This window comes from Bidens hawaiensis, unplaced genomic scaffold (assembly GCF_021521415.1).
Source record: "Bidens hawaiensis isolate Kalapana, Puna unplaced genomic scaffold, B.hawaiensis_p1.1 tig00022235_1, whole genome shotgun sequence".
Lineage (NCBI taxonomy): Eukaryota > Viridiplantae > Streptophyta > Magnoliopsida > Asterales > Asteraceae > Bidens > Bidens hawaiensis.
The window spans coordinates 67,754-89,122 of record NW_027493451.1 but is presented as its reverse complement, the minus strand read 5'-3'; the positions used below and the strand labels follow the sequence as shown (position 1 = coordinate 89,122).

At 34.4% G+C, this 21,369-nt stretch overlaps 3 protein-coding genes across 3 annotated transcripts; 2 read left to right on the top strand and 1 right to left on the bottom strand.

Moving 5' to 3' along the window:
- The first annotated feature begins 209 nt into the window (after positions 1-209).
- Positions 210-2,613, top strand: LOC143565027 (bifunctional TH2 protein, mitochondrial-like). Its single transcript, XM_077052132.1, has 6 exons — positions 210-311; positions 395-487; positions 586-669; positions 1,513-1,621; positions 1,738-1,875; positions 2,432-2,613. Exons 1-6 carry the CDS (start codon positions 210-212, stop codon positions 2,611-2,613), a joined length of 708 nt encoding a protein of 235 aa, XP_076908247.1.
- An 8,417-nt stretch (positions 2,614-11,030) lies between these two features.
- LOC143565022 (bifunctional TH2 protein, mitochondrial-like) lies at positions 11,031-16,635 on the top strand. Its single transcript, XM_077052130.1, has 6 exons — positions 11,031-11,413; positions 12,341-12,449; positions 12,534-12,824; positions 14,205-14,622; positions 15,196-15,462; positions 15,996-16,635. Exons 1-6 carry the CDS (start codon positions 11,220-11,222, stop codon positions 16,403-16,405), a joined length of 1,689 nt encoding a protein of 562 aa, XP_076908245.1. The 5' UTR covers positions 11,031-11,219; the 3' UTR covers positions 16,406-16,635.
- A 569-nt stretch (positions 16,636-17,204) lies between these two features.
- LOC143565014 (auxin-responsive protein IAA12-like) lies at positions 17,205-20,839 on the bottom strand. The gene is made up of 5 exons (XM_077052124.1): positions 20,235-20,839; positions 18,543-18,832; positions 18,133-18,247; positions 17,976-18,037; positions 17,205-17,657 (listed from the first exon to the last, which is right to left on the bottom strand). The coding sequence occupies exons 1-5, from the start codon at positions 20,675-20,677 to the stop codon at positions 17,617-17,619; spliced, it is 951 nt and encodes a 316-aa protein (XP_076908239.1). The 5' UTR covers positions 20,678-20,839; the 3' UTR covers positions 17,205-17,616.
- Positions 20,840-21,369: the final 530 nt, after the last annotated feature.

The window sequence follows — 21,369 nt, the reverse complement described above, 5'->3', positions numbered from 1 at the left end:
TGCTAGCGGCGGTGGAGGTCCATAAAAAGCTCGTTTAGGCTCACAAGTCAGCTTGAGCTTGACATCATGACATGTGTAGCTTAGGCTCAAGCTCATTTGTTAACTGAGCTTAATAAAAGGTCAAGCTCGTTTACACCCTCGTTAATCTTATCGTTACTTGTTCAAGCATGCATCTGATTACTATGAGATTTTTGAACTTTAGGTTTGAGATGGCAGAAGAATGCTCAGATGATGATGATGACAAGGCTGTGATAAGAAAGATTAGAAAAAGAGTATTAAAAAAGATGACTATGTTTAAATCAATTGTCCAAGTATGATCCCAAATTTATTTTTCTAAATTACAAAAGATATATTTATATGTATATAATTTGAGTTTTAAATTTTAATCACATAGGAATGGGGATTTGAGCTTCCAGCAGGGAACATTTCGGACCGTGCAATGATCAAATACACAGACTTATTGATGGCTGCAGCCTCGGGTGAGTCGGTTAGAGAAAAGTTTCCCGGGAAATTTGAGACCCCGTTTGAAAAAACTAAGCTTTCTGCATATGCACTTGCTGCAATGTTCAATCTTTTTTGAGTAAGGAGATACAAGCGGTTCTTGAACCGGATGAAAATAATCATCATTACAAAAAATGGATCGATAGTCTCGCTTCTAAAAAATTCGAGGTTTGTTTCATTATTATTAATATTATTAATGTGGTTCAGCGAACGGGTCATAGGGAGTTGCATAAATAAAAAAAGTACTTGGCCCGTTTAAATTTTTCTGGCCTTTTTATTTGACCCGTTTGAGATAAAATAGTAAAACACAACCAAAGTCAAACACCTTTTGATTTTTTAAAACTTTGTATAAAAATAATAAATGAGATTCTTATTGTTCAAAAAACTATAGTCACTACTGCGAGCCACCCGAGATCAGCTCTATAAAAGCTCGAATCGAGCCCGAGGCTATAGTTAGCTTGTTTAGTAAACGAGCCCAGTTCTGAGTTTTACTTAGCAAGCTCAAACTGGCTCGCAAGCCTAAACGAGCCTATTATATATATATAATTGTTATGTATAAATTTATGATATATTCAATGGTTTCATAACCGGATCGGACATCGAACCGGACGGCCAACCGGTTCACCAGTTCAACCGGTCGGACCAGCCGAACAACTTTGGTCAAAAAATGACGATTCGGGCTGGAAAAATGATTATTCAAGAAAAAAAAATAATTTTTTTCATAGAAAACCGGTTCAACCGGTCCGGTTTTCGGTTTGGACCGGCCGGTTCTCTGGTAGCCGAGCGAACTATATAGAACCAGACCGGTCGGTGGACCGAATCCCGGTCGGACCCGTCTGAATGATCGTGTTTTGACCAAATGATCATGTTTTGATTTGACCCGTTTGAATTAAAAACAACCCCGTTTAACCCATTCATAAGTAAACGGGTCAAAATAGCCACCTCTAAATTTTTTTATCATGAACCATTTAAGACAACTAGTATCTTATGCTACATTTCCTCTATTTTTAGGACTCTGCATACCAAATCGAAGAACTTTTAGACAAGTTGACCGTTGTCGTTGACCAGCGAAGAGCTTCAGTTTGTAGAAACAATCTACCACAAAGCAATGAAGCTTCAAGTAGATTTTTTCTCATCACAACCAATCATCCAAAACACTGTTGTACCCTTGTATCAAGCTCACGGAAACGATGGACACAATGTTTTAATATGCAGTGGTTTTGACATGACATGCAGTGCTGTTGATTCAGGTGCACTTCTTGCTGATGTGGCAATTAATTAAATCATCAAAAACTGTAAAGTCGAGCGGGTATGAATCCGGTGGTGATGGACCGTCGTTGGATAATCTTCGGGATGTTTGGAGTGGTCTTCATAGTCAGTATGTTGAAAAATATGAAAAGTGTATTGACAACATCATGCTTAGTGAAAGGTATCATGTATTTTAAATAATATTTGCAGAGTCGTGTTCGCGGGTTGAGCCCGAAAATATTAAACGAGCCTAAAAATCGTGTCACGCCCATGAACCTAAACACGACACACGTATTCCTGGTTGACATGAACACGGTCTGTTTAACCTGGGAAAGAATTTTGTTTAATTATTTTCTTGCATATAATTACTTTAAAAAATAATCCACGTAATATTTATATTTTTGATAAGAATTTATGTTTAAAATATGCCAATTTACTTACAACTTTAAAATTTTAACATAAAAATCCCAAATAGTTTAAAGTTATTACATAAACACATTTTAGATAAAGAAATAAATGGGTTAATCTGGTCAACCCACAAACCCGCCCGGTTCAACATGGACACGACCCGTTTAGTTAAACGGGTTTGCGGGTTCAACCCGAAATACAACGTTCTACTTTTAATTGGTATTTAGTAATATTATTATAAAATCTTAAATTTTGTTTTATTTTTGTTGGGCAGCCACAGAATTCGACTTTGAAAGGCTGTGTAACGCACTCGGGCCGTTATCTGATCTTGAAAAGGTGGCAAATTTAAAAGTGGATAACTCGGGTGTATTGAAAGGATTGCATATGGATGACATTACATGGGCTGCTGAACACTTGATCTTTCAAGATGGTTGTCTTGAATTCTTTAGAGATTGAAAAACAAGAAAATGTTGCAGTTGATGCTCATATACTTTCATATTGTTGGTCTGGTGATCTCATTCGGTCCGCCTTCAACTCAGGTTTGTGTGTGTGTGTGTGCGGGTAAACTCCGTTATCGAGGTCTTCACCATTTGGGATACGGAGGTTTGCATGTGGATACACTCCATTGCGTGGAGGTCGTCTTCATGTAGATACACTCCGTTGGTGAACTTAACGCTATTTTTGTGGAGGCCGTCTTCATGTGGATACACTCCATTGGTGGACTTAACGCTATTTTTGTGGAGGCCGTCTTCATGTGGATACACTCCATTGGTGGACTTAACGCTAATTTTGCGGAGGCCGTCTTCATGTGGATACACTCCATTGGTGGACTTAATGCTATTTTTGTGGAGGCCGTCTTCACGTGGATACACTCCGTTGCTGAAGCCGTCTTCATATGGATACACTCCGTTGGTGGACTTAAGGTTGTTCTTGTTGTCGAGGCCTTCACCATATGGAATACGGAGGTCGTTGGTGGACTTAACGTTGTTTTTGTGGAGGCCGTCTTCATGTGGATACACTTCGTTGGTGAACTTAACGTTATTTTTTGGAGGCCGTCTTCATGTGGATACACTCCATTGTCGAGGCCATCTTCATGTGGATACACTCCGTTGGTGGGCTTAACGTCTTCAGTAAGTCTCCCACGTTTTCTTTCGCTTTAAGCCACCAAAATGATTGGGCCGCCTCTACATGCCGCATGCATACGATGTTTGTATTTGACTTTTAATAGTCAAAAACTAGATGCTTATACGCTGGACTATTTTCTTTTAATTTTTGTCCTTTAAACATAAGGTCAATTTATTAAACATGTCCTTTTAAAAGTTTAGTTTCACTCTTCGTTCTTTAAATGGGTAATTGTCTCGGTTGTAGTCTTTTACATTAACTAACGTTAATCTCATGTGCGTTGCATATGAGATGATTGAATTGAAAAGGTTAACGTTAGTTAATGTAAAAGACTACAACCGAGACAATTACCCATTTAAAGAACGAAGAGTGAAACTAAACTTTTAAAAGGACATGTTTAATAAATTGACCTTATGTTTAAAGGACAAAAATTAAAAGAAAATAGTCCAGCGTATATAGCATCTAGTTTTTGACTATTAAAAGTCAAATACAAACATCGTATGCATGCGGCATGTAGAGGCGGCCCAATCATTTTGGTGGCTTAAAGCGAAAGAAAACGTGGGAGACTTACTGAGAATTTGTGAGATGAAATTACATAATTTAAAATTTGAGCGCTTGTCATGTTTCACATATGAATTTAGAAAAAATTCAAAATTTGTTTTGAGAAAGAAGTTAGATTTATAAAGCTCGCCTAGGAAAAAATTAATAACAAAGTGAACAAGAAAAAAAGTTGCATCCTAGTATAGGAAAGAGAGAATCGAAAATGGGTGGGTTTGAAAGCTTTTAGAAAACGGAAGATTTTAACTTAGCCATTTGAGCAATATCTAGCGATCCGGTTTTTCTATTAAATGATTTTAATATGCCTTTTGTTACAAATATATAAACTTTTAAATGGAGGCATTATTCTATTAGGGGCCTAAAGCCATAGCTTCACCCAATGTCACTTTAGGGCCATCGGCATGACTTCGTCTCGTGTTCTGTTCAAAAGTCAAAGTCATTGACTTCAATTTTGCCACCATTATCAACCAACACCCACGTCGGAACTTGACCCGCATAAACGTAACTCTCCATGAACCCTTCAACCACACTTCAAATTCAAACATATATTCATCGATTCTTATTCAAGGGAGTCGTTAAATTTATACGAATTTTCAAAATCTTGAAATTAGGCTTTCCAATTAAATCTTGGTGTTGAATTTGATTAAATGAATTTCAACTTGTACCCAATAATTCAATTGTATTAATTGACGTGGGTTTTTTTATCAGATTCATCCAATTATCAAAGATCAACTTGTTTCTTATTGCAGCTTTTCAACATCTTCGTTTTCTTCATGCCAAAACAAAAAGACATGATATACCAATTAATGCAGTACTTGTTTCGTTGGTATCATGCGTTTTAAAATCAGCCTTTTCCGTCCACTATATAATAAAGTATAAACCAATCACCACAATTTAAACAATATTCAAATCAAATAATATACAACTTTTAAATATAACATACATATTTATCCAAATTAATACAAATAAACATACCAGTTGTTTCATTCTTCATGAAACATATTCCACGTGCTTCCCATGCAAATACATTTCTTGTACTATAAATACTTCCACCACAAGCTAGCAACCATCGTCAACCACCACCACCAGCAACAATGGCAAAACTTGCACTTACCTTCACAACCATCTTAGCATTTTCTGCGGCGTCTTCCTACAGAACCACCATCGTCACCGAAACGCACGGCCTGGTGGCCGTGGCGTGAAGGCCTCGACAACGGATTTTGGCCATATGGCCCTGACGGCCTCCACAAAAACGACGTTAAGTCCAACGACCTCCGTGTTCCATATGGTGAAGGCCTCGACAGCAAGAACCACGTTAAGCCCACCAACAGAGTTTATCCATATGAAGACGGCCTCGACAACAAAAACAACGTTAAGTCCATTAACGGCCTTCGTATTCCATATGATGATGGCCTCGACAACAGGAACCACGTTAAGTCCACCAACGACCTCCGCATTCCATATGGTGAAGGCCTCGACAACGGACATAGGCCATATGGTTTTGACGGCCTCGACAACAAGAACCACGTCAGGTCCATCAACGACCTCCGTATCCCATATGGTGAAGGCCTCGACAACGGAATTTACACACGTGAAGACGGCCTCGGCAACAAGAACCACGTCAGGTCCACCAACGACCTTCGTATTCCATATGGTGAAGGCCTCGACAACGGGGTTTACCCATATGAAGACGGCCTTGGCAACTTTAAGTCCATCATCAACTCGGGCCTAGTGAAAAGGCAACACCTAAGAAGTTAAAAAGTCATGGTTATGAGATATGCATGCATGCATGCAGCATGTACGTGGGCTTATGGTGGTTTAATTAATAAGTATTTGTTTGTTTTCTTAAGTGTTTAAAGTAAGATCGAGTGGATGAAATAAAGGGAGTGGTGGTATATATGCCACACTAGCTACCCATGTACGTTCTTACTTGGTTATTTCGTTTATTTGGGTTTCCAATTCTAATCCTATATGTAGGATCCATTGCTTTTGAGAAATATTATCAGAAAAATTTCATGGAACATCAAATTTTAAATTTTAGTTAAAACCATTTTCAAGTGATGTTGACTTGTGCAATGTTTTCAGACATGGCCATACGTCTTACCGGATCAAAGGATAACGTGTTGGAAAATTTATTTTCAAATTTGACTCTATTTTGAAGGTTGGACCGGTGTTTGACCCTAATGACATCATAAATAATAAAATAACAAACTTTAATATTTATTTATATTTTATACATTGCTTTTTAAATATATATGATTTGTGTTTAATCAATAGAAACATCATAACATCATGAGTGACCGGGTTTCAAAATACTGGATTAATGTGTTAGGAAAATTTATTTTCAAATTATAGTCAAACATATTTTCGAGTCTTAGGATAACAAGAAAAATCTAGAAAATATTTGGTGATTGGTTTTTGATTTGAAGAACTAATATAGACGAATGATAAATATGGCACGAATGGAATCATGACACCATTCATGACATGATCTTTCGTTAAGAACGTTAAGTTATATTATAGTATATATGATATTAACTTATATTTAGACGTATTAATACGGCATGCATATATGCAAGTTAAATAAATCTACGGGGAAGATGTATTATTCGGATCCCTCTCTAGAGTAGTAGTTCACTAATGAGAGGAGTACCTCCGTCTACTAACGGTACCTTAATTGGGTAGTGCAACGTGGTACTAGTATATGATAATCAGTGAGTCTTCAATATTTACCTGCCCAATTATTTTTATTATTATAGTTACTTTTAGTTTTAAAGTAGTTGAGATGAGTTTTGCCTTTGATTAAGGTGATTTAGAGTAGTTAAAATTGTAATGATAAAGCAATATATAATTGGTAAAACTTGGCTTACATCACATGAGTGAAGCATCCCTTCCTCTAATGCTTTCTACGAAGATTAAAGAGGTCCATTTAAGAACAGGCTAGAAAATGACATCATGATTTGAATTGGATCTCGATGAAACAATCCATCAATGAGAAGCTAATTGGATAAGTTTAATGAATTTTTTTTTATAATACGAGCAACTAAATAAATATGTCAGATTAAAATATCATTAAATTATTAAGTATTGACTATAAATAAGCAAGTCAGACTAAAATATCATCAAATTATGCCACTATTCTAAAACAGGTAGGGTTTCAGGTTGAAAATTAACGAATATTACACGCGACGCCTCTCCAAGTTCTTGGTGGCATTTTCTCTTTTTACCAAATAGATAATGTAGTTGTTATAATGATCATACATATTTAAGGGAAATACATTCATCATAATCTAACCATAACATTAACGATAATATTTCTAGGTGGAAAATTACATAGAGTTCCAAAAACATACAAAATTTGGTGTAACACACACTACACCTAAATATTTAAATTTTCCAACCTAATATACTTAAAAGGCCAAGAGTGGCTACCACATACATAAACAAAATACAACTACAACCCAAACAACCTCTCTTCCGCAAACTGGTTCATCCGGGCCTCGGTCTCTATCAACCTCTCTGTCATATAGTCCATAAGTATGCGTCTCGTTGTTAATAATTCACTCTGACAACGAACGTAACGAGTAGAGGGAGCCACAACCGGGATTTGATATCTAGGTGGGATGCCCTGACAACGAATGTAACGAGTAGAGGGAGCCACAACCGGGGTTTGATATCTAGGTGGGATGCCCCGACAACGAATGTAACGAGTAGAGGGAGCCACAACCGGGGTTTGATATCTAGGTGGGATGCCCGGACAACAAACGTAACGAGTAGAGGGAGCCACAATCGGGGTTTGATATCTAGGTGGGATGTGTGATTCAGATGACTTAGTCTCAGGTGTGGCTGGTTGTTTCCTTTTGCGGTTATTCACCTGAGCTGGTTCGTGCATACCCTGAGTCATGGAAGCAAGTTTAGTAGTAGTAGTAATAATTGCGGGCTGAAGGGGTGTGATGACTGGTGAGGGTACCTCCACAACTTCATTATCTAAGTCGATCGGGTCAATAATAGTCTTGGGTGGAGACATCTCTGACAAGGAACTTAGTGCTTGGTAAAATAACATTTTGATAACAACTTCTGTCACACCCCGAAAACCTTAATTAAGAAGTAGAAGACTTTGGCTAAGTCATTTTGGGTGGTGATAGATGTCGTTTCAGCCAATCATATTAAAATTTACATTTCAAACATAAGATGAAATTTATTAAGCCATCAGAGTTTTTACACGTGTAGAATTACACGTGTTATTCTACACGCTTTCATTATAATTACACGCTTTCATTATAATTACAAGTCCAACATGAAAGTCAACATTTCCGTTCTATCAATCAATCTTATAACTAGAGTTTTTCAAGTTTTTTTTTATCAATCAAAGTTTCTGTTTCAGACATATCATCCTTTTGATATACGAATATAAATATTTTTAACTAGTTATAATACTTTAAAAAAACACTAATGCATACCTTTTAATTAAACGTTATCAATGGTCAATACATCTTTCATATTCTATCAATCCATCTTATAAGATTTTCAAGTTTTTTTAACTATCTAAGTTTATATTAATTTTACTTACATAATTCACATTAAAGGTAAAGAATCATTTCAACATTATCTAGATATCACACTATGCATATAAAATTCTAACATGAACCTAATCAATAATCAAGAATCAATCACAATCCATTTTACCACAAAAAAATATTAAACTCTTCTCTCCCTCAAAAATCTAAACTCACTTTACTATTTTTACAACTTAAGAACGCCAAATCTTAAAACCTTATCAAATAATTCATATAAGCAAAATTTATTCATCAAAACACACATGCATATCCTCTAAGCATATATGCATGTTCATCATCAAGAATTTAAGAATCAATGATCAAAGAGTTCACACACACACACATACATTTTCCATTTTTGAATCCATAAATAAATTTTACCTTGGAGAGAGAGCAAGAGAGAGTGAAGAGTTTGTGTGTGTTTAGAGAGTGAAAATGATGATGGGAGGTGTGGTGGTGGCAGTCGATATTTAAAGGCTTAAAGCAAGGAGAAATAGTAGAGTGATGAAGTGGGTGTGTAGGTTATCAAGGTGGAAGAACATAAAAGGTTTAGGATATCTTGGCAAAGAGATAGCTTATACAACACACTACATAGCTATCATGAGTTTGCATGTAAAACTATAGGACACAATGAGGGTGGGTGTATAGTTTTGATTGGTTTAATAAAAGGTTTTGAAAGGTTTTTGGTAAAAATATGGGTTTTAAACAAGTCTTTAAGTTTCCGGTTTAACATTTAGCGGATTTTAACAAGTCACACGATCTTTATGAGTTATGGGAATTGGATTTTTGGAAGCGATTTAAATTTCCTTTAATACGAGCTAAAGAAGTTGAATTTTGGTGAAAGTTAGTTTCGGGCTCGTACGATACTCGCCTATTTTTCTAATTTTCACGAATTGAAAATTTTAATGTAATTTATTACTGTACTAAATTTTTTATAAAAATTATAATTTTCAGGTTGTTCCTAACACATTTGGACTCATAATTGTTTTAAGTCATCAACGGTGTTCGTTTAGTGCAATGTCCGATACGTGATGAATTGGAACTTTGCAAACTCGATCAAATATAACTCATATATGATTAGAGTTTTTAGACTAAAATAACATCAGATTATTTTTAATATTATTGTATTTACATAAGCACAAGTCACTGTGTCACGGGTTTAGGCTTAACTTTGGTGGCTGTCATATCCCACCCACCATCTTTGCAATCAATTACCTTCTTTAATTAAAGAATTTACGTGTTTTTTTATGCATAAATAGATATAACAAAATAAAGTGAACTGCTCATTTTCAATTTTAATCTTAAAAGCATTAGTTTCCAATTTCAAAGGATGAAAATAATTTAATTAAGATAAAAGCAAACAGGTAGCTAGAGACTAAAGTACATTAAAAATTTAAAATATATCGTATAATTACACAAACAAGAAACCTTAATTAGCTTGGGTACTAGAGATGAGTTCGGGACGATACATGTACCGATCCTGAAATTTGATAATATATAGTAATGGTATTGGTACCGAAATGTTCGGTACCATACCGGTATTTCATGTATAAATTCTGTAAATATCGGTACAACCGAAAATTCAAAAATTATTACCGATTCGATACCGAATTCAATATCAGTACTAATCGGTACCAATACTGAATCTGTTTATCTCTATTACGAACCAATAGCTTTTCATTTCTAGTTGTACAAATAACCTGGCATGTAAGACAAAATCATCTCGTGCTAATTACATCCTGTGTTCAACCTTTGACTATTATATTAACTAGTTTGTTAAGAAAAAGGTATCGAGGTAGTTACCTAGTTAAGAATAATGGGCCGGAAAACCCATATTAAAAATATATTAAAATAACCCGATCCAATAGCAATAGCCCAAATAGCATTTAAATTTAATAATATAAATCTTATATGGTCCTCTAAAAGGACAGAAAATATTTACGATCAACCAATGAGATAAAATAAAAGGTCGATAGTAGTATCACAAGTCATCAAGCCCGTTGCTGATAAAGGAGACCATGTCATCAATAGTATCATCCCTATCTCCTATCTCTATAAATACAACAAAGTAAAAATAGATACATCCATGTTCTCTCATTCTTTGGTAGTTGGTACTGTTGCTCTCAAACTCTTAAGAAAAAGCTAATACATATCCTTACGCTGGAGAGTGATTATACAAAAAACCTTCCTCCAGTAATAGTATTGATTATTGAATTATTCGTATAAAGATATTCTTCTTCACTTAGAATTATTAATTGTATTTAAAACTAGACCCATTATAATAAACCGCATATGTCTCGTCTTTGCAAATGATGAGGGATCAAATCGAATTTTTTTAAATAATAATAAAACAAAAAAAAAGGTCCCATTGTATATAGCATATAGTCTTTGACTAGTAAAAGTTAAATACAAACATCGTACGCATGCGGCATGACTTCGTCCGTCCCGTGTTCTATTCAAAAGTCAAAATCATTGACTTTGATTTTGCCACCATTAACAACCAACGACTCACGAGTCTCCTATGTCGGAACTTGACCCACATTAATATAATCCATAAAACCCTTCAACCCACTTCTAATCCAAACATATATTCATCCAACTGACCCTAAATTTATATCAATATTTCAAAATCTTGAAATTAAGCTTTCCAATCGCAATCCAATTTAATTGAATTTGATTAATTGGTTTGATTAATTGAAATTTCAACTTGTACCCACTAATTCAATTGCATTAATTGACGTGGGTTTTAATCCAATTCATCAAATTATCAAAGATAAAGTTTTTCACTTTTTTGATCAAAAATCTTGATTTTTGTGAATACTGAAAATGGGGGGATTAAATTTAATGATCGGAGACGAAGGCGGGATCGCGCAGAGTTTGTGGAAGAAATCAACAAACGAGTCGATTTTCGCGATATATACTCCTTACATATTATCATTAGCATCTGGGAAGTTGGATTCTGCTTCTTTCCTTCATTGTATCTTTCAAGATCTTCGTTTTCTTGAAGCTTCAGCTGAAGCGTAAGTTTGTCTGTTAATCAAAGCCGAGCCCGAGCTTGTTTAGGCTCGAGCTCGGCTTGTTTTAGTCTAAGAGGGCTTGGGCTTGGGCTTGGGCTTGAGCTCGGGTTGTTTAGAGCTATATTTCTAAAGCTCAAACGTGGGCCCGTGCTCGAGCTTGGCTAGTTTGTTATCCGGTATTTATTTAATTATTTTATTTGTATATGTTTTATAGTTGGGAATATTGACATCATTTGAGAACTTACTTGGTTGTGAGAACTTAGTGATAATTTTTTTTTCATATATATATTGTATGTAAGTTACATCTACTAGAATAAAAAAATATGTGAATCTACTATTAAAATAGGTGTGTTAGAATGTTTGCATATATGCGTGAATAATGTAATTTGCGTAATTGTAACGAACGTTTACATACTCATTACACCTATGCCCGAAGTTGATCCACATAATATTTTTTATTTTCGTAAATAAAACTTACACATAACATATGATTTTTAAAAAAATATATTGTTACATGGAGTTTTTCGAGTCCTCACAACTCAAATGAGTTTTCAAAGTATCCATCCTATTTATAATTATTCGCGTATTTATTTTTTATTATAAATTTTAATATACTAAAATATATGTTGTATAATTATTTTTGTTATATGTTTATATATACCACCAATAGTTATTATTTAAATACAAGTTATATAAATAAAATGTTTGTTTAGGCTTACGAGCCGGCTTGAACTCGATATGTGTAGCTCAGGCTCAAGCTAGTTTATTTTCGAGCCTTAATAAAAGCTCTAGCAAGCTTGTCTGGATACGAGTTTTTAACGAGCCCATCTTGAATAGTTCACGAGCAGCTCTGCTCATTTACACCCTTGTTAATCTTATCGTTACTTCTTCAAGCATGCATCTGATTACTATGAAATTTTTGAACTTTAGGTTTGAGATGGCAGAAGAATGCTCAGATGATGATGATGACAAGGCTGTGATAAGAAAGATTAGAAAAAGAGTATTAAAAAAGATGACTATGTTCAAATCAATTGTCCAAGTATGATCCCAAATTTTATTTTCTAAATTACAAAAGATGTATTTATTTGTATATAATTTGAGTTTTTAAATATTAACCACATAGGAATGGGGATTTGAGCTTCCAGCAGGGAACATTTCGGACCGTGCAATGATCAAATACACAGATTTCTTGCTGGCAGCAGCCTCGGGTGAGTCGGTTAGAGAAAAGTTTCCCGGGAAATTTGCGACCCCGTTTGAAAAAACTAAGCTTTCTGCATATGCACTTGCTGCAATGGCGCCTTCGATGAGGATTCAATCTTTTTTGAGTAAGGAGATACAAGCGGTTCTTGAACCCGATGAAAATAATCATCTTTACAAAAAGTGGATCGATAGTCTCGCTTCTAAAAAATTCGAGGTTTGTTTCATTGTTATTAATATTATTCATGGGGGTTTCTAACAGATTAGTGTAACAAGTTGAGTGTGCCAAGTGGTCAGCGAACGGGTCAATGTGCTCCGTTTAACCTTTTTAGGCCTTTTTATTTGACCCGTTTGAGATAAAATAGTAAAACACAACACAAGTTGAACACTTTTTGATTTTTCAAAACTTTGTGTAAATAATTAATGAGATTGTTGTTGTTCAAAAACTATAGTCACTACTGCGAGACACCCGAGATCAGCTTTCTAAAAGCTCGAATCGAGCCCGAGGCTATAGTTAGCTTGTTTAGTAAACGAGTCCAATTCTGAGTTTCACTTATCGAGCTCAAACTGGCTCGCAAGCCTAAACGAGCCTATTATATATATAATTGTTATCTATAAATTTATGATATATTAACTAAATAGTATACATTATGTATGTATAAAAATTAAAATTATAAATTTCTATAAAATAACTGAGCCAAGTTCACACTTGAAAAACTACTAACAAGCTGGTTCAATGCAATTGATGTAGTAAAGTTTAGAGGAGCTCGGTATCATACTTGTATCGATCCTGAATTTCTCAAACACTTGGTACCGAATATGCTCGGTTTATTACCAGTACCATAATGCAGAAATTTGGTAAATACTGGTACCAAACAGAATCGTATAGTACCGTACCGTACCGACCACGAAACCTCAAACGCAAGCCGTGCTTGAGTGTAAAAATCGGTGCTCAAAACGAGCTGAACTCAGGCTCGAGCTCTAGTAAGCTAAACGATTCGAACTCGAGCCTAGGTGAGCTTGGCTCGTTTGACACCACTGATCCAAATATTTGAATAAGACGAATAGGAAGTTGTATGAACAAAAAGTAGACTTTGGGTGCTCGCATTCAACCCATTCGTAAGTAAACAGGTCAAATAGCCACCTCTAAATGTTAAACCTTAGACAAGTGAATCAAGAACACCAAACACGATTTTGCATAAAACGTTTATGTGACTCTTTTAATTAATAAGAAATAAGAACAAATACTTTCTACTCTCTCGACTCTTCTCTACTCTACCAAAAGAAAACTAATGATGGGTTTATATAACTCCCACAATTCTAATCCTACTCAAACTAGGAAACATAATTAAACTAGACTTCTAATTTATTTAATAATAAATAAAAGATAACTATGACACCAAGTTATTCAACTTGGTCCCTGAACTTTGGATCTCCACCAGACCGCCCCTTGAGATCTTCTATACCACCCTTGTACTTTTCGTATTAACCATTCGGGTCCTTCAAGTTGGTGTTGCTCCAAGTTTTACACTAAATTCCTCTATCATGAACCAATTAAGACAACTTGTATCTTATGCTATATTTGCTACAATTTTAGGATTCTGCATACCAAATTGAAGAACTTTTAGATAAGTTGACCGTATCGTTGACCAGCGAAGAGCTTCAGTTTGTCGAAACAATCTACCACAAAGCAATGAAGCTTCAAGTAGATTTTTTCTCATCACAACCAATCACCCAAAACACTGTTGTACCCTTGTACCAAGCTCACGGAAACGATGAACACAGTGTTTTAATATGCAGTGGTTTTGACATGACATGCAGTGTTGTTGATTCTGGTGCACTTCTTGCTGATGTGGCAATTATTAAATCATCAAAAACTGTAAATTCGAGCGGGTATGAATCCGGTGGTGATGGACCGTCGTTGGATAATCTTCGGGATGTTTGGAGTGGTCTTCATAGTCAATATGTTGAAAAATATGAAAAGTGTATTGACAACATCATGCTTAGTGAAAAAGGTATCATGTATTTTAAATCATATTTGCAGAGTCGTGTTCGCGGGTTGAGCCCAAAAATATTAAACGTACATGATAATCGTGTCATGCCCATGAACCTAAACACGACACACGTATTCCTGGTTGACATGATTACATGAACACGGTCCGTTTAGCCTGGGAAAGAATTTTGTTTAATTATTTTCATGCATATAATTACTTTTGAATTTTAATCCACATAATATTTATATATTTCAAAAAAAATTATGTTTAGAATATGCCGATTTACTTAAAACTTTATAATTTTGACATAAAAATCCCAAATAGTTTTAAGTTATTACATAAACACATTTTAGATAAAGAAATAAATGGTTAATCCGGTCAACCCACAAACCCGCCCGGTTCAACATGGGCACAACCCGTTTAGCTAAACGGGTTTGCAGGTTCTACCCAAACCCATTTAGACTAAACCCAAACGTGCAAATTTTGTGTTACGTTTGTTCATGTTGTGCCATAAATGATAAATCACATACTTTTAATTGGTATTTAGTAATATTATTATAAAATCTTAAATTTTGTTTTATTTTTGTTGGGCAGCCACAGAATTCGATTTTGAAAGGCTGTGTAACGCACTCGGGCCGTTATCTGATCTTGAAAAGGTGGCAAATTTAAAAGTGGATAACTCGGGTGTATTGAAAGGATTGCATATGGATGACATTACATGGGCTGCTGAACATTTGATCTTTCAAGATGGTTGTCTTGAATTCTTTAGAGAAATTGAAAAACAAGAGAATGTTGCAGTTGATGCCCATATACTTTCATATTGTTGGTCTGGTGATCTCATTCGGTCCGCTTTCAACTCAGGTTTGTGCGTGTGTGTGTGTGTGTTTTTTTATTCTAAAAAGATTGCATACTTTCTTATATGAGTGAACTGCGGTTTTTGTCCCTGTGGTTTGTCCAAATCTGCGGTTTTAGCCCAATAGTTTCAAGTTTGCGATTTTCGTTCCTGTGGTTTCATTTCACCTGCAATTAAACCCGAATTCATTAACCCCGTTAAGTCTGGTCGTTAAATCTATCAGCGTGCCCCTCACGTGAGGGGCGTTGTTGTCATTTTTCTCCCCAAATAAACCCCAGCCGTAATTCGCAAGCCCCCCTCACGTGACGGGCTGCGGTGTACTTGGGGAAAAAAGGACAAAATTGCCCTTCACGTAAAGGGCACGCTGATGGGTTTAACGACCAGACTTAAAGGGGTTAATGAATACGGGTTTGATTGCAGGTGAAATGAAACCACGGGGACGAAAATCACAAATTTGAAACTATTAGACTAAAACCGCAGATTTGGACAAACCTCAGTTTACTCTTCTTATATAAATGACTAATCTCATTTGATCAAACAGGAGATTCAAGATTCCCAAACGTGCACTCGAACGAGTTACTTTTCGATGAATCAATATCAACCGGTGAAATCTTGAAAAAAGTTCGGTCTCCCATCGAAAAGCTTCAAACTTTCAACAATATATGTACCAACAATGGTCCTAACTTATCGGTTTACATTGGCGGTTCGGTTGAAGATCTGCTTTGTCTTTTAAAAGCAGATATCGGGATCGTTATATCACCAAGTGCTAATATTAAAAAACTTGGAGGTTTGTTCGGTTTTTCATTCGTCTCATTATTTTCGGGTTTAGTAAAAAAACAAAGAGAGTTAATCGAAGGCGGTTCGCCTAGTTGGAAGGGTCTTTCGGGTACCCTTTACACAGTTTCTAGTTGGGCTGAGATTCATGCTTTCATTTTGGGTGTATATAAGTGACATCCCCAAATAAAAGAATAAAATAAAATAAAAAATACATATAAAGAAAGAAGTGTATATTTACTAATGGAGAGTAACAATGAGTGGTAATGTACTAATTTATAAGGTTTGTAGCCAGATTATTAGTAATGGCTAAGGCTTGAGCCTTGAATATTTAAGAGGGCCGCCGCCCTCGTTGTAAAAAAAACTAACCGTAAAAACGTTTTACGGTTTTGGTTTTCGGGTTTGGAGATTTGGATTGTAATTTGTAAGTGGTTTCTTGAATTGTATAAACATTGTTGTATGCAATGTACAAAAGGATCCATTTTTCTTAACATGCTTGTTCTTTTGTTTAGTGTTTTTGTATCTCTTATCATTTTAAAGGGTTTGACAATTGACATTACATATATGTTATTTTTTTTAAATTGCAAGAATTTGTGGTAGATAAAAGGATCTCACAAATACCCTACCAATAAATAATAATGTGATTGGCCTCCCTATGTAATTTTGTCAGGCACACCATTAATCCCTGAAAACTAAATTGCGCATGTTGAACCCACACATTTTCACGGCGGGCTCAGTTTAACATCTACCGTTAGTTGACCGTAGTTGATAAGGGTTCAATTTCTTTCAAATATTTAATATTCACATTTTCTTTCACATAACCTAATGCTAAAAAATAATGATATCATACAAACAAAAATGTGAAGTGTTCTATTTCTTTTAAATATTTAATATCCACCTTTTTTACTTCTTGTAATCTTATTTATTATAACCTTAATATAATTGCGGGCAAAAGAAAAATTTTGACCCGCATAAAAGGTACATTAATCAAGATTGAAGTATCCACAACACCAATATACAAGAAACCAAAACATGAAAGAATCCAACCAAAATTACACAAAAATCTAAAAACACCTAATTCATTTATCACAGTATATTCCATACTTACAATATCATAGAACTCAATTTATCAGTGACATGTGCATTGTGTATGCTTAATATCTTTCTTGCATCAAAACTAGATGCTCACTTATACAAAGCTTCCAAACAAAACCGGTCTCACTCAAAACCATTGTGTGATGAAATATGCAGGATTTTATAGAAACCCACAAAACCAAACACGTCGATCAAACCATTACTCTCTTTTTTTTATCTTTTAACCAACAAGAACTTGGCTCCCGAGTTCATCTTTACTAGAAAACAAAGTTTATATGCATCTTTAGACATAATCAGTCTCTGTATCTCTCGCTGTTTTCTTCACATCTTGAAGCTGAGATTTAATCACATCGAAGTTAGTTAATTTTCATATGAAATAAGCGAATATTTAACGGGTCAAACAAGTAAAAAATGTTTAGGCTCAATAGAAACGAGTCAAATGGGCCGAAAGTTACTTAAAGTGTGTTTTTAACGTATAAAACCCCTTAAATTATTTCTATTAAAATAAACTGATTATTATTGAAAAATCTTTACTAATAAACACGAATAACGATTTTGGTCAAGCAGATCCTTTTGGACCCGTCGAACAAAATGACCATTTCGACCCCTTACACAAAATGACCATAAGCGCTAAGAAATTACTCATACTCACCGAGTTCATTGGATTCGGAATTTTTCATGATCCGAAGCCTCTTGACGGAGCTGATAAACATCCTGAAATCGAATAAGTGGAGTAGATATCAACATTAGTCAAATAAAGTCAACTTGCGGGTCAAAGTTTTAAGAAATGGAAGTTTAAGAAATCATACTCCCATGGAACATCTCCAACAAGCATCCAATCTCCATCTTTATCTTCATAAGTGAGCATGAATTCGGATGTCCCGTCCAATAATCTTGAAGGTTTAACTGCTTCTTTGCTTGGCCCTAAAACATATATCAACAAAAAAAATATATATCAATTAATTAAGCAAATCAAAGTTTGAAATATCAAAACTTTATTAAGTCAAGATTCAAGATCAAGCAAAGCCTAAATCGATTTAAAATCATCAAGAAACAAACTTTTTGCGAAATCCCTAATAACTTCGCGTATAATTATAAATCATAAAATATTGTCTAGTGTAAAATTATCCAGATGTAACTCGGTTTGTGTTTATATGTGTAGGAATCGTTACAATTAAAAAAAAAGTGTAAAATTAAAATTCAAAAAAGACCAACTTACATTTACTGAAGAACATTTCATGTAAGGTTTGAGCCAACATCTCATAAGATGTGTGAGCATTAAGATCAACTTTTCTTCCAATCAGAGTTCCATCCATGTTGACTTTTACCGACCGATATTTCTTGTTAGCAGTCCCATTTCTTTCATCAGAATAATCCTTAATCCCAACCGTTCGGTTCTTGCTTTTGTTTTGCTCAGATTTTGATATAAAGTTTTCGGTTGGTGATTTCATTTGGTTCGCCAAATTAGGCATCCGGTGAGCTTTACTTACAGGAGGCCATCCAACAACACTATAATCACACACAAATTTTTAAAAGTTTAATTACTTTCACTAGATATTAAAATAAACCCAAATTATTACTTTTCAGTTTTAAAAATTATTTATTGTAGAAAAAATAAAGAAAAAAAAATTAGTAATCAAACAAGATATCAAGATCCACAAGATTATAAAAAAGATTCAATTTTTTATCATCAAGATTCACACACACAAAATAAATTAGCATCCTATAATTCTATAAAACATGCAATATCAGATTTAAACAGAATAATGAAAAAGAACCCACAAATGCATGCTTTGTTCTTATTCTATTATTCACTAAGGGGAATCATAATTAAGGAACAAAAGCATAATAATAATAATAATAATAATAATAATAATAATAATAATAATAATAATAATAATAATAATAATAATAATAATAATAATAATAATAATAATAATAATAATAATAATAATAATAATAATAATAATAATAATAATAATAATAATAATAATAATAATAATAATAATAATAATAATAATAATAATAATAATAATAATAATAATAAAGTTATGAACTTTAAATGTAAAACAAATCCCTTGATGGTGTTCATCACAACCACATAACAAATTCAAGCATCTAATATCCAAAAATTCATAAATTAACCACAAATTCTCTAGAAATATATCATCATCATCATCATCATCATCATCGTACTCAGTATATCCCACCAATAGCAATGCTATGGTAGGGTCTGAGGAGGGTAAGATGTAGACAGCCTTACCTCTATCCCATAGGGATAGAGAGGCTACTTCCGGTGAGACCCCCGGCTCGATAGTAGTTTTGAATCAAGCCTTGGACATAAGACACATAGCACTCAATCATCGGGACACCGGCTGATTGGTGCATGTGCCCTTGTCTTTCGGCTATCAACGCCACCACATGATGCCTGATTAACCTTCCGCCACTTTTAACGTTATTTTCACGTGATTAGTAAAATAACGTCAAAATTAGTGCAATTTTACTTTTGCCCACCCAAGGGTTCACACATATATACATTATATGTGCGCACCGCAAGCAGGGCGTATTCTCTAGAAATATATATAAAATAAAAAAATAAAAAATATATATAAAAACAGAATATTATTGAAAACCAATATCCAAAAATTAATAAATTAACTAAAAATTCTCTAGAAATATATATAAAATAAAAAAATAAAAAAAAAACAGAAAATTATTGAAACCATTATCCAAGAATTCATAAATTAACCAAAAATTCTCTAGAAATATATACAAAATAAAAAATAAAAAAAGGCAGAAAATTATTGAAAACCAATATCCAAGAATTCATATATTAACCACAAATTCTCTAGAAATATATTAAAAAAATAAAAAATAAAAACAGAAAATTATTGATAAATTTGTATAATACCTGGTACCATTAGGAGGAGAAACAGAATCAGTAGCAGTTCTTTTGGTACCAGAAGCTGATGAATTTGGGATATTAACAGAAGAAGATGAAGAACAAGAATTATTAGGTTCAGAAACCAAAGTAGTAGGAAAATCTTTTGCAGTCAAGATTCTTGCATATTGACTCCAACCACCAGTCACCACAGTCTTTGACTTCAAACCACCACCACCACCACCAATACTCAACCCAAGTCCTAATTCAAGACCATCCAAACTCTCATCATCAACAACAGCAGGGTATGATGAAGTAACCTCAGTAGACACAACCATGGTGTTCTTGTTATTATCTTCTTTTGACTTTGACCCAGTCAAGATTGACCTCATGGTTGTTGACCCACCAGATGGCACACCACCACCACCATCACTGGATGGAAGTTGGTCTAATAAACCACGGGTTACATCCATTTTTTAAAAAGATTGAATCTTTATCAAGAAAAATTGAATCTTTATCAAGAAAGATTGAAAATTTACCAAGAAAACATGAAAGATTGAAACTTTATCAAGAAAGATTGACAATTTAGAAGAAAGATTGAATATTAATCAATCTTTATCAAGAAAGATTGAATCTTGATGAAGAAAGATTGAAAATTTAGGAGAAAGATTGAAAGTTTGATGTGGATTAGAAAGAAAGAAAGACAAGAAGGGATATGAGTTTGGTGCAAAAAGAGAGAAAGGAAGAAAACATTTGGGGGGTGGGTGGTGGAAAGTGGGACCCACATGTCGGCTTTTTGTATCTCATTGATTTCTCCTAACTTTGTCCCACACCAGCATATTTCTGTGTTACCATTTGTATCAAACACTCTGGTCCCACCAATAAAAACAAACAACTTCTAGACTTCCCATAATTATGTCTGTTTTTCTTAGGCGATGTGTAACTGAGACGTCTTGCGTAATATACGCCCAATTAATAAAGAGCTAAGTTTTGGTTTTTTGTTTTAATTGTGTTGTAGCCTCGTATATATACACATATAAAGAGAGAAAATATACAATACAATAATCCTTAACGTATAAGAATACTTGTATTCACGAAATTGATCCATAAAATTACATCTCGGAATCATCAATACATACCCAATTAATCATCGATTCATCGAAAA

Bases quoted from the DNA above. Each gene is read 5' to 3' on its own strand.
- LOC143565022 (XM_077052130.1), top strand. From the start codon at position 11,220: ATGGGGGGATTAAATTTAATGATCGGAGACGAAGGCGGGATCGCGCAG. The intron at 11,414-12,340 runs GTAAGTTTGTCT...TTTGAACTTTAG, and splicing joins CTTGAAGCTTCAGCTGAAGC to GTTTGAGATGGCAGAAGAAT. The intron at 14,623-15,195 runs GTATCATGTATT...TTTGTTGGGCAG, and splicing joins CATCATGCTTAGTGAAAAAG to CCACAGAATTCGATTTTGAA.
- LOC143565014 (XM_077052124.1), bottom strand. From the start codon at position 20,677: ATGGATGTAACCCGTGGTTTATTAGACCAACTTCCATCCAGTGATGGT. The intron at 18,248-18,542 runs GTAAGTTGGTCT...TATATGTTTTAG, and splicing joins TGAAATGTTCTTCAGTAAAT to GGCCAAGCAAAGAAGCAGTT. The intron at 17,658-17,975 runs GTGAGTATGAGT...ATTAAATCTCAG, and splicing joins TTCCGAATCCAATGAACTCG to CTTCAAGATGTGAAGAAAAC.
- LOC143565027 (XM_077052132.1), top strand. From the start codon at position 210: ATGGCAGAAGAATGCTCAGATGATGATGATGACAAGGCTGTGATAAGA. The intron at 488-585 runs GTTAGAGAAAAG...TTTTTGAGTAAG, and splicing joins CTGCAGCCTCGGGTGAGTCG to GAGATACAAGCGGTTCTTGA. The intron at 670-1,512 runs GTTTGTTTCATT...CTCTATTTTTAG, and splicing joins TCGCTTCTAAAAAATTCGAG to GACTCTGCATACCAAATCGA.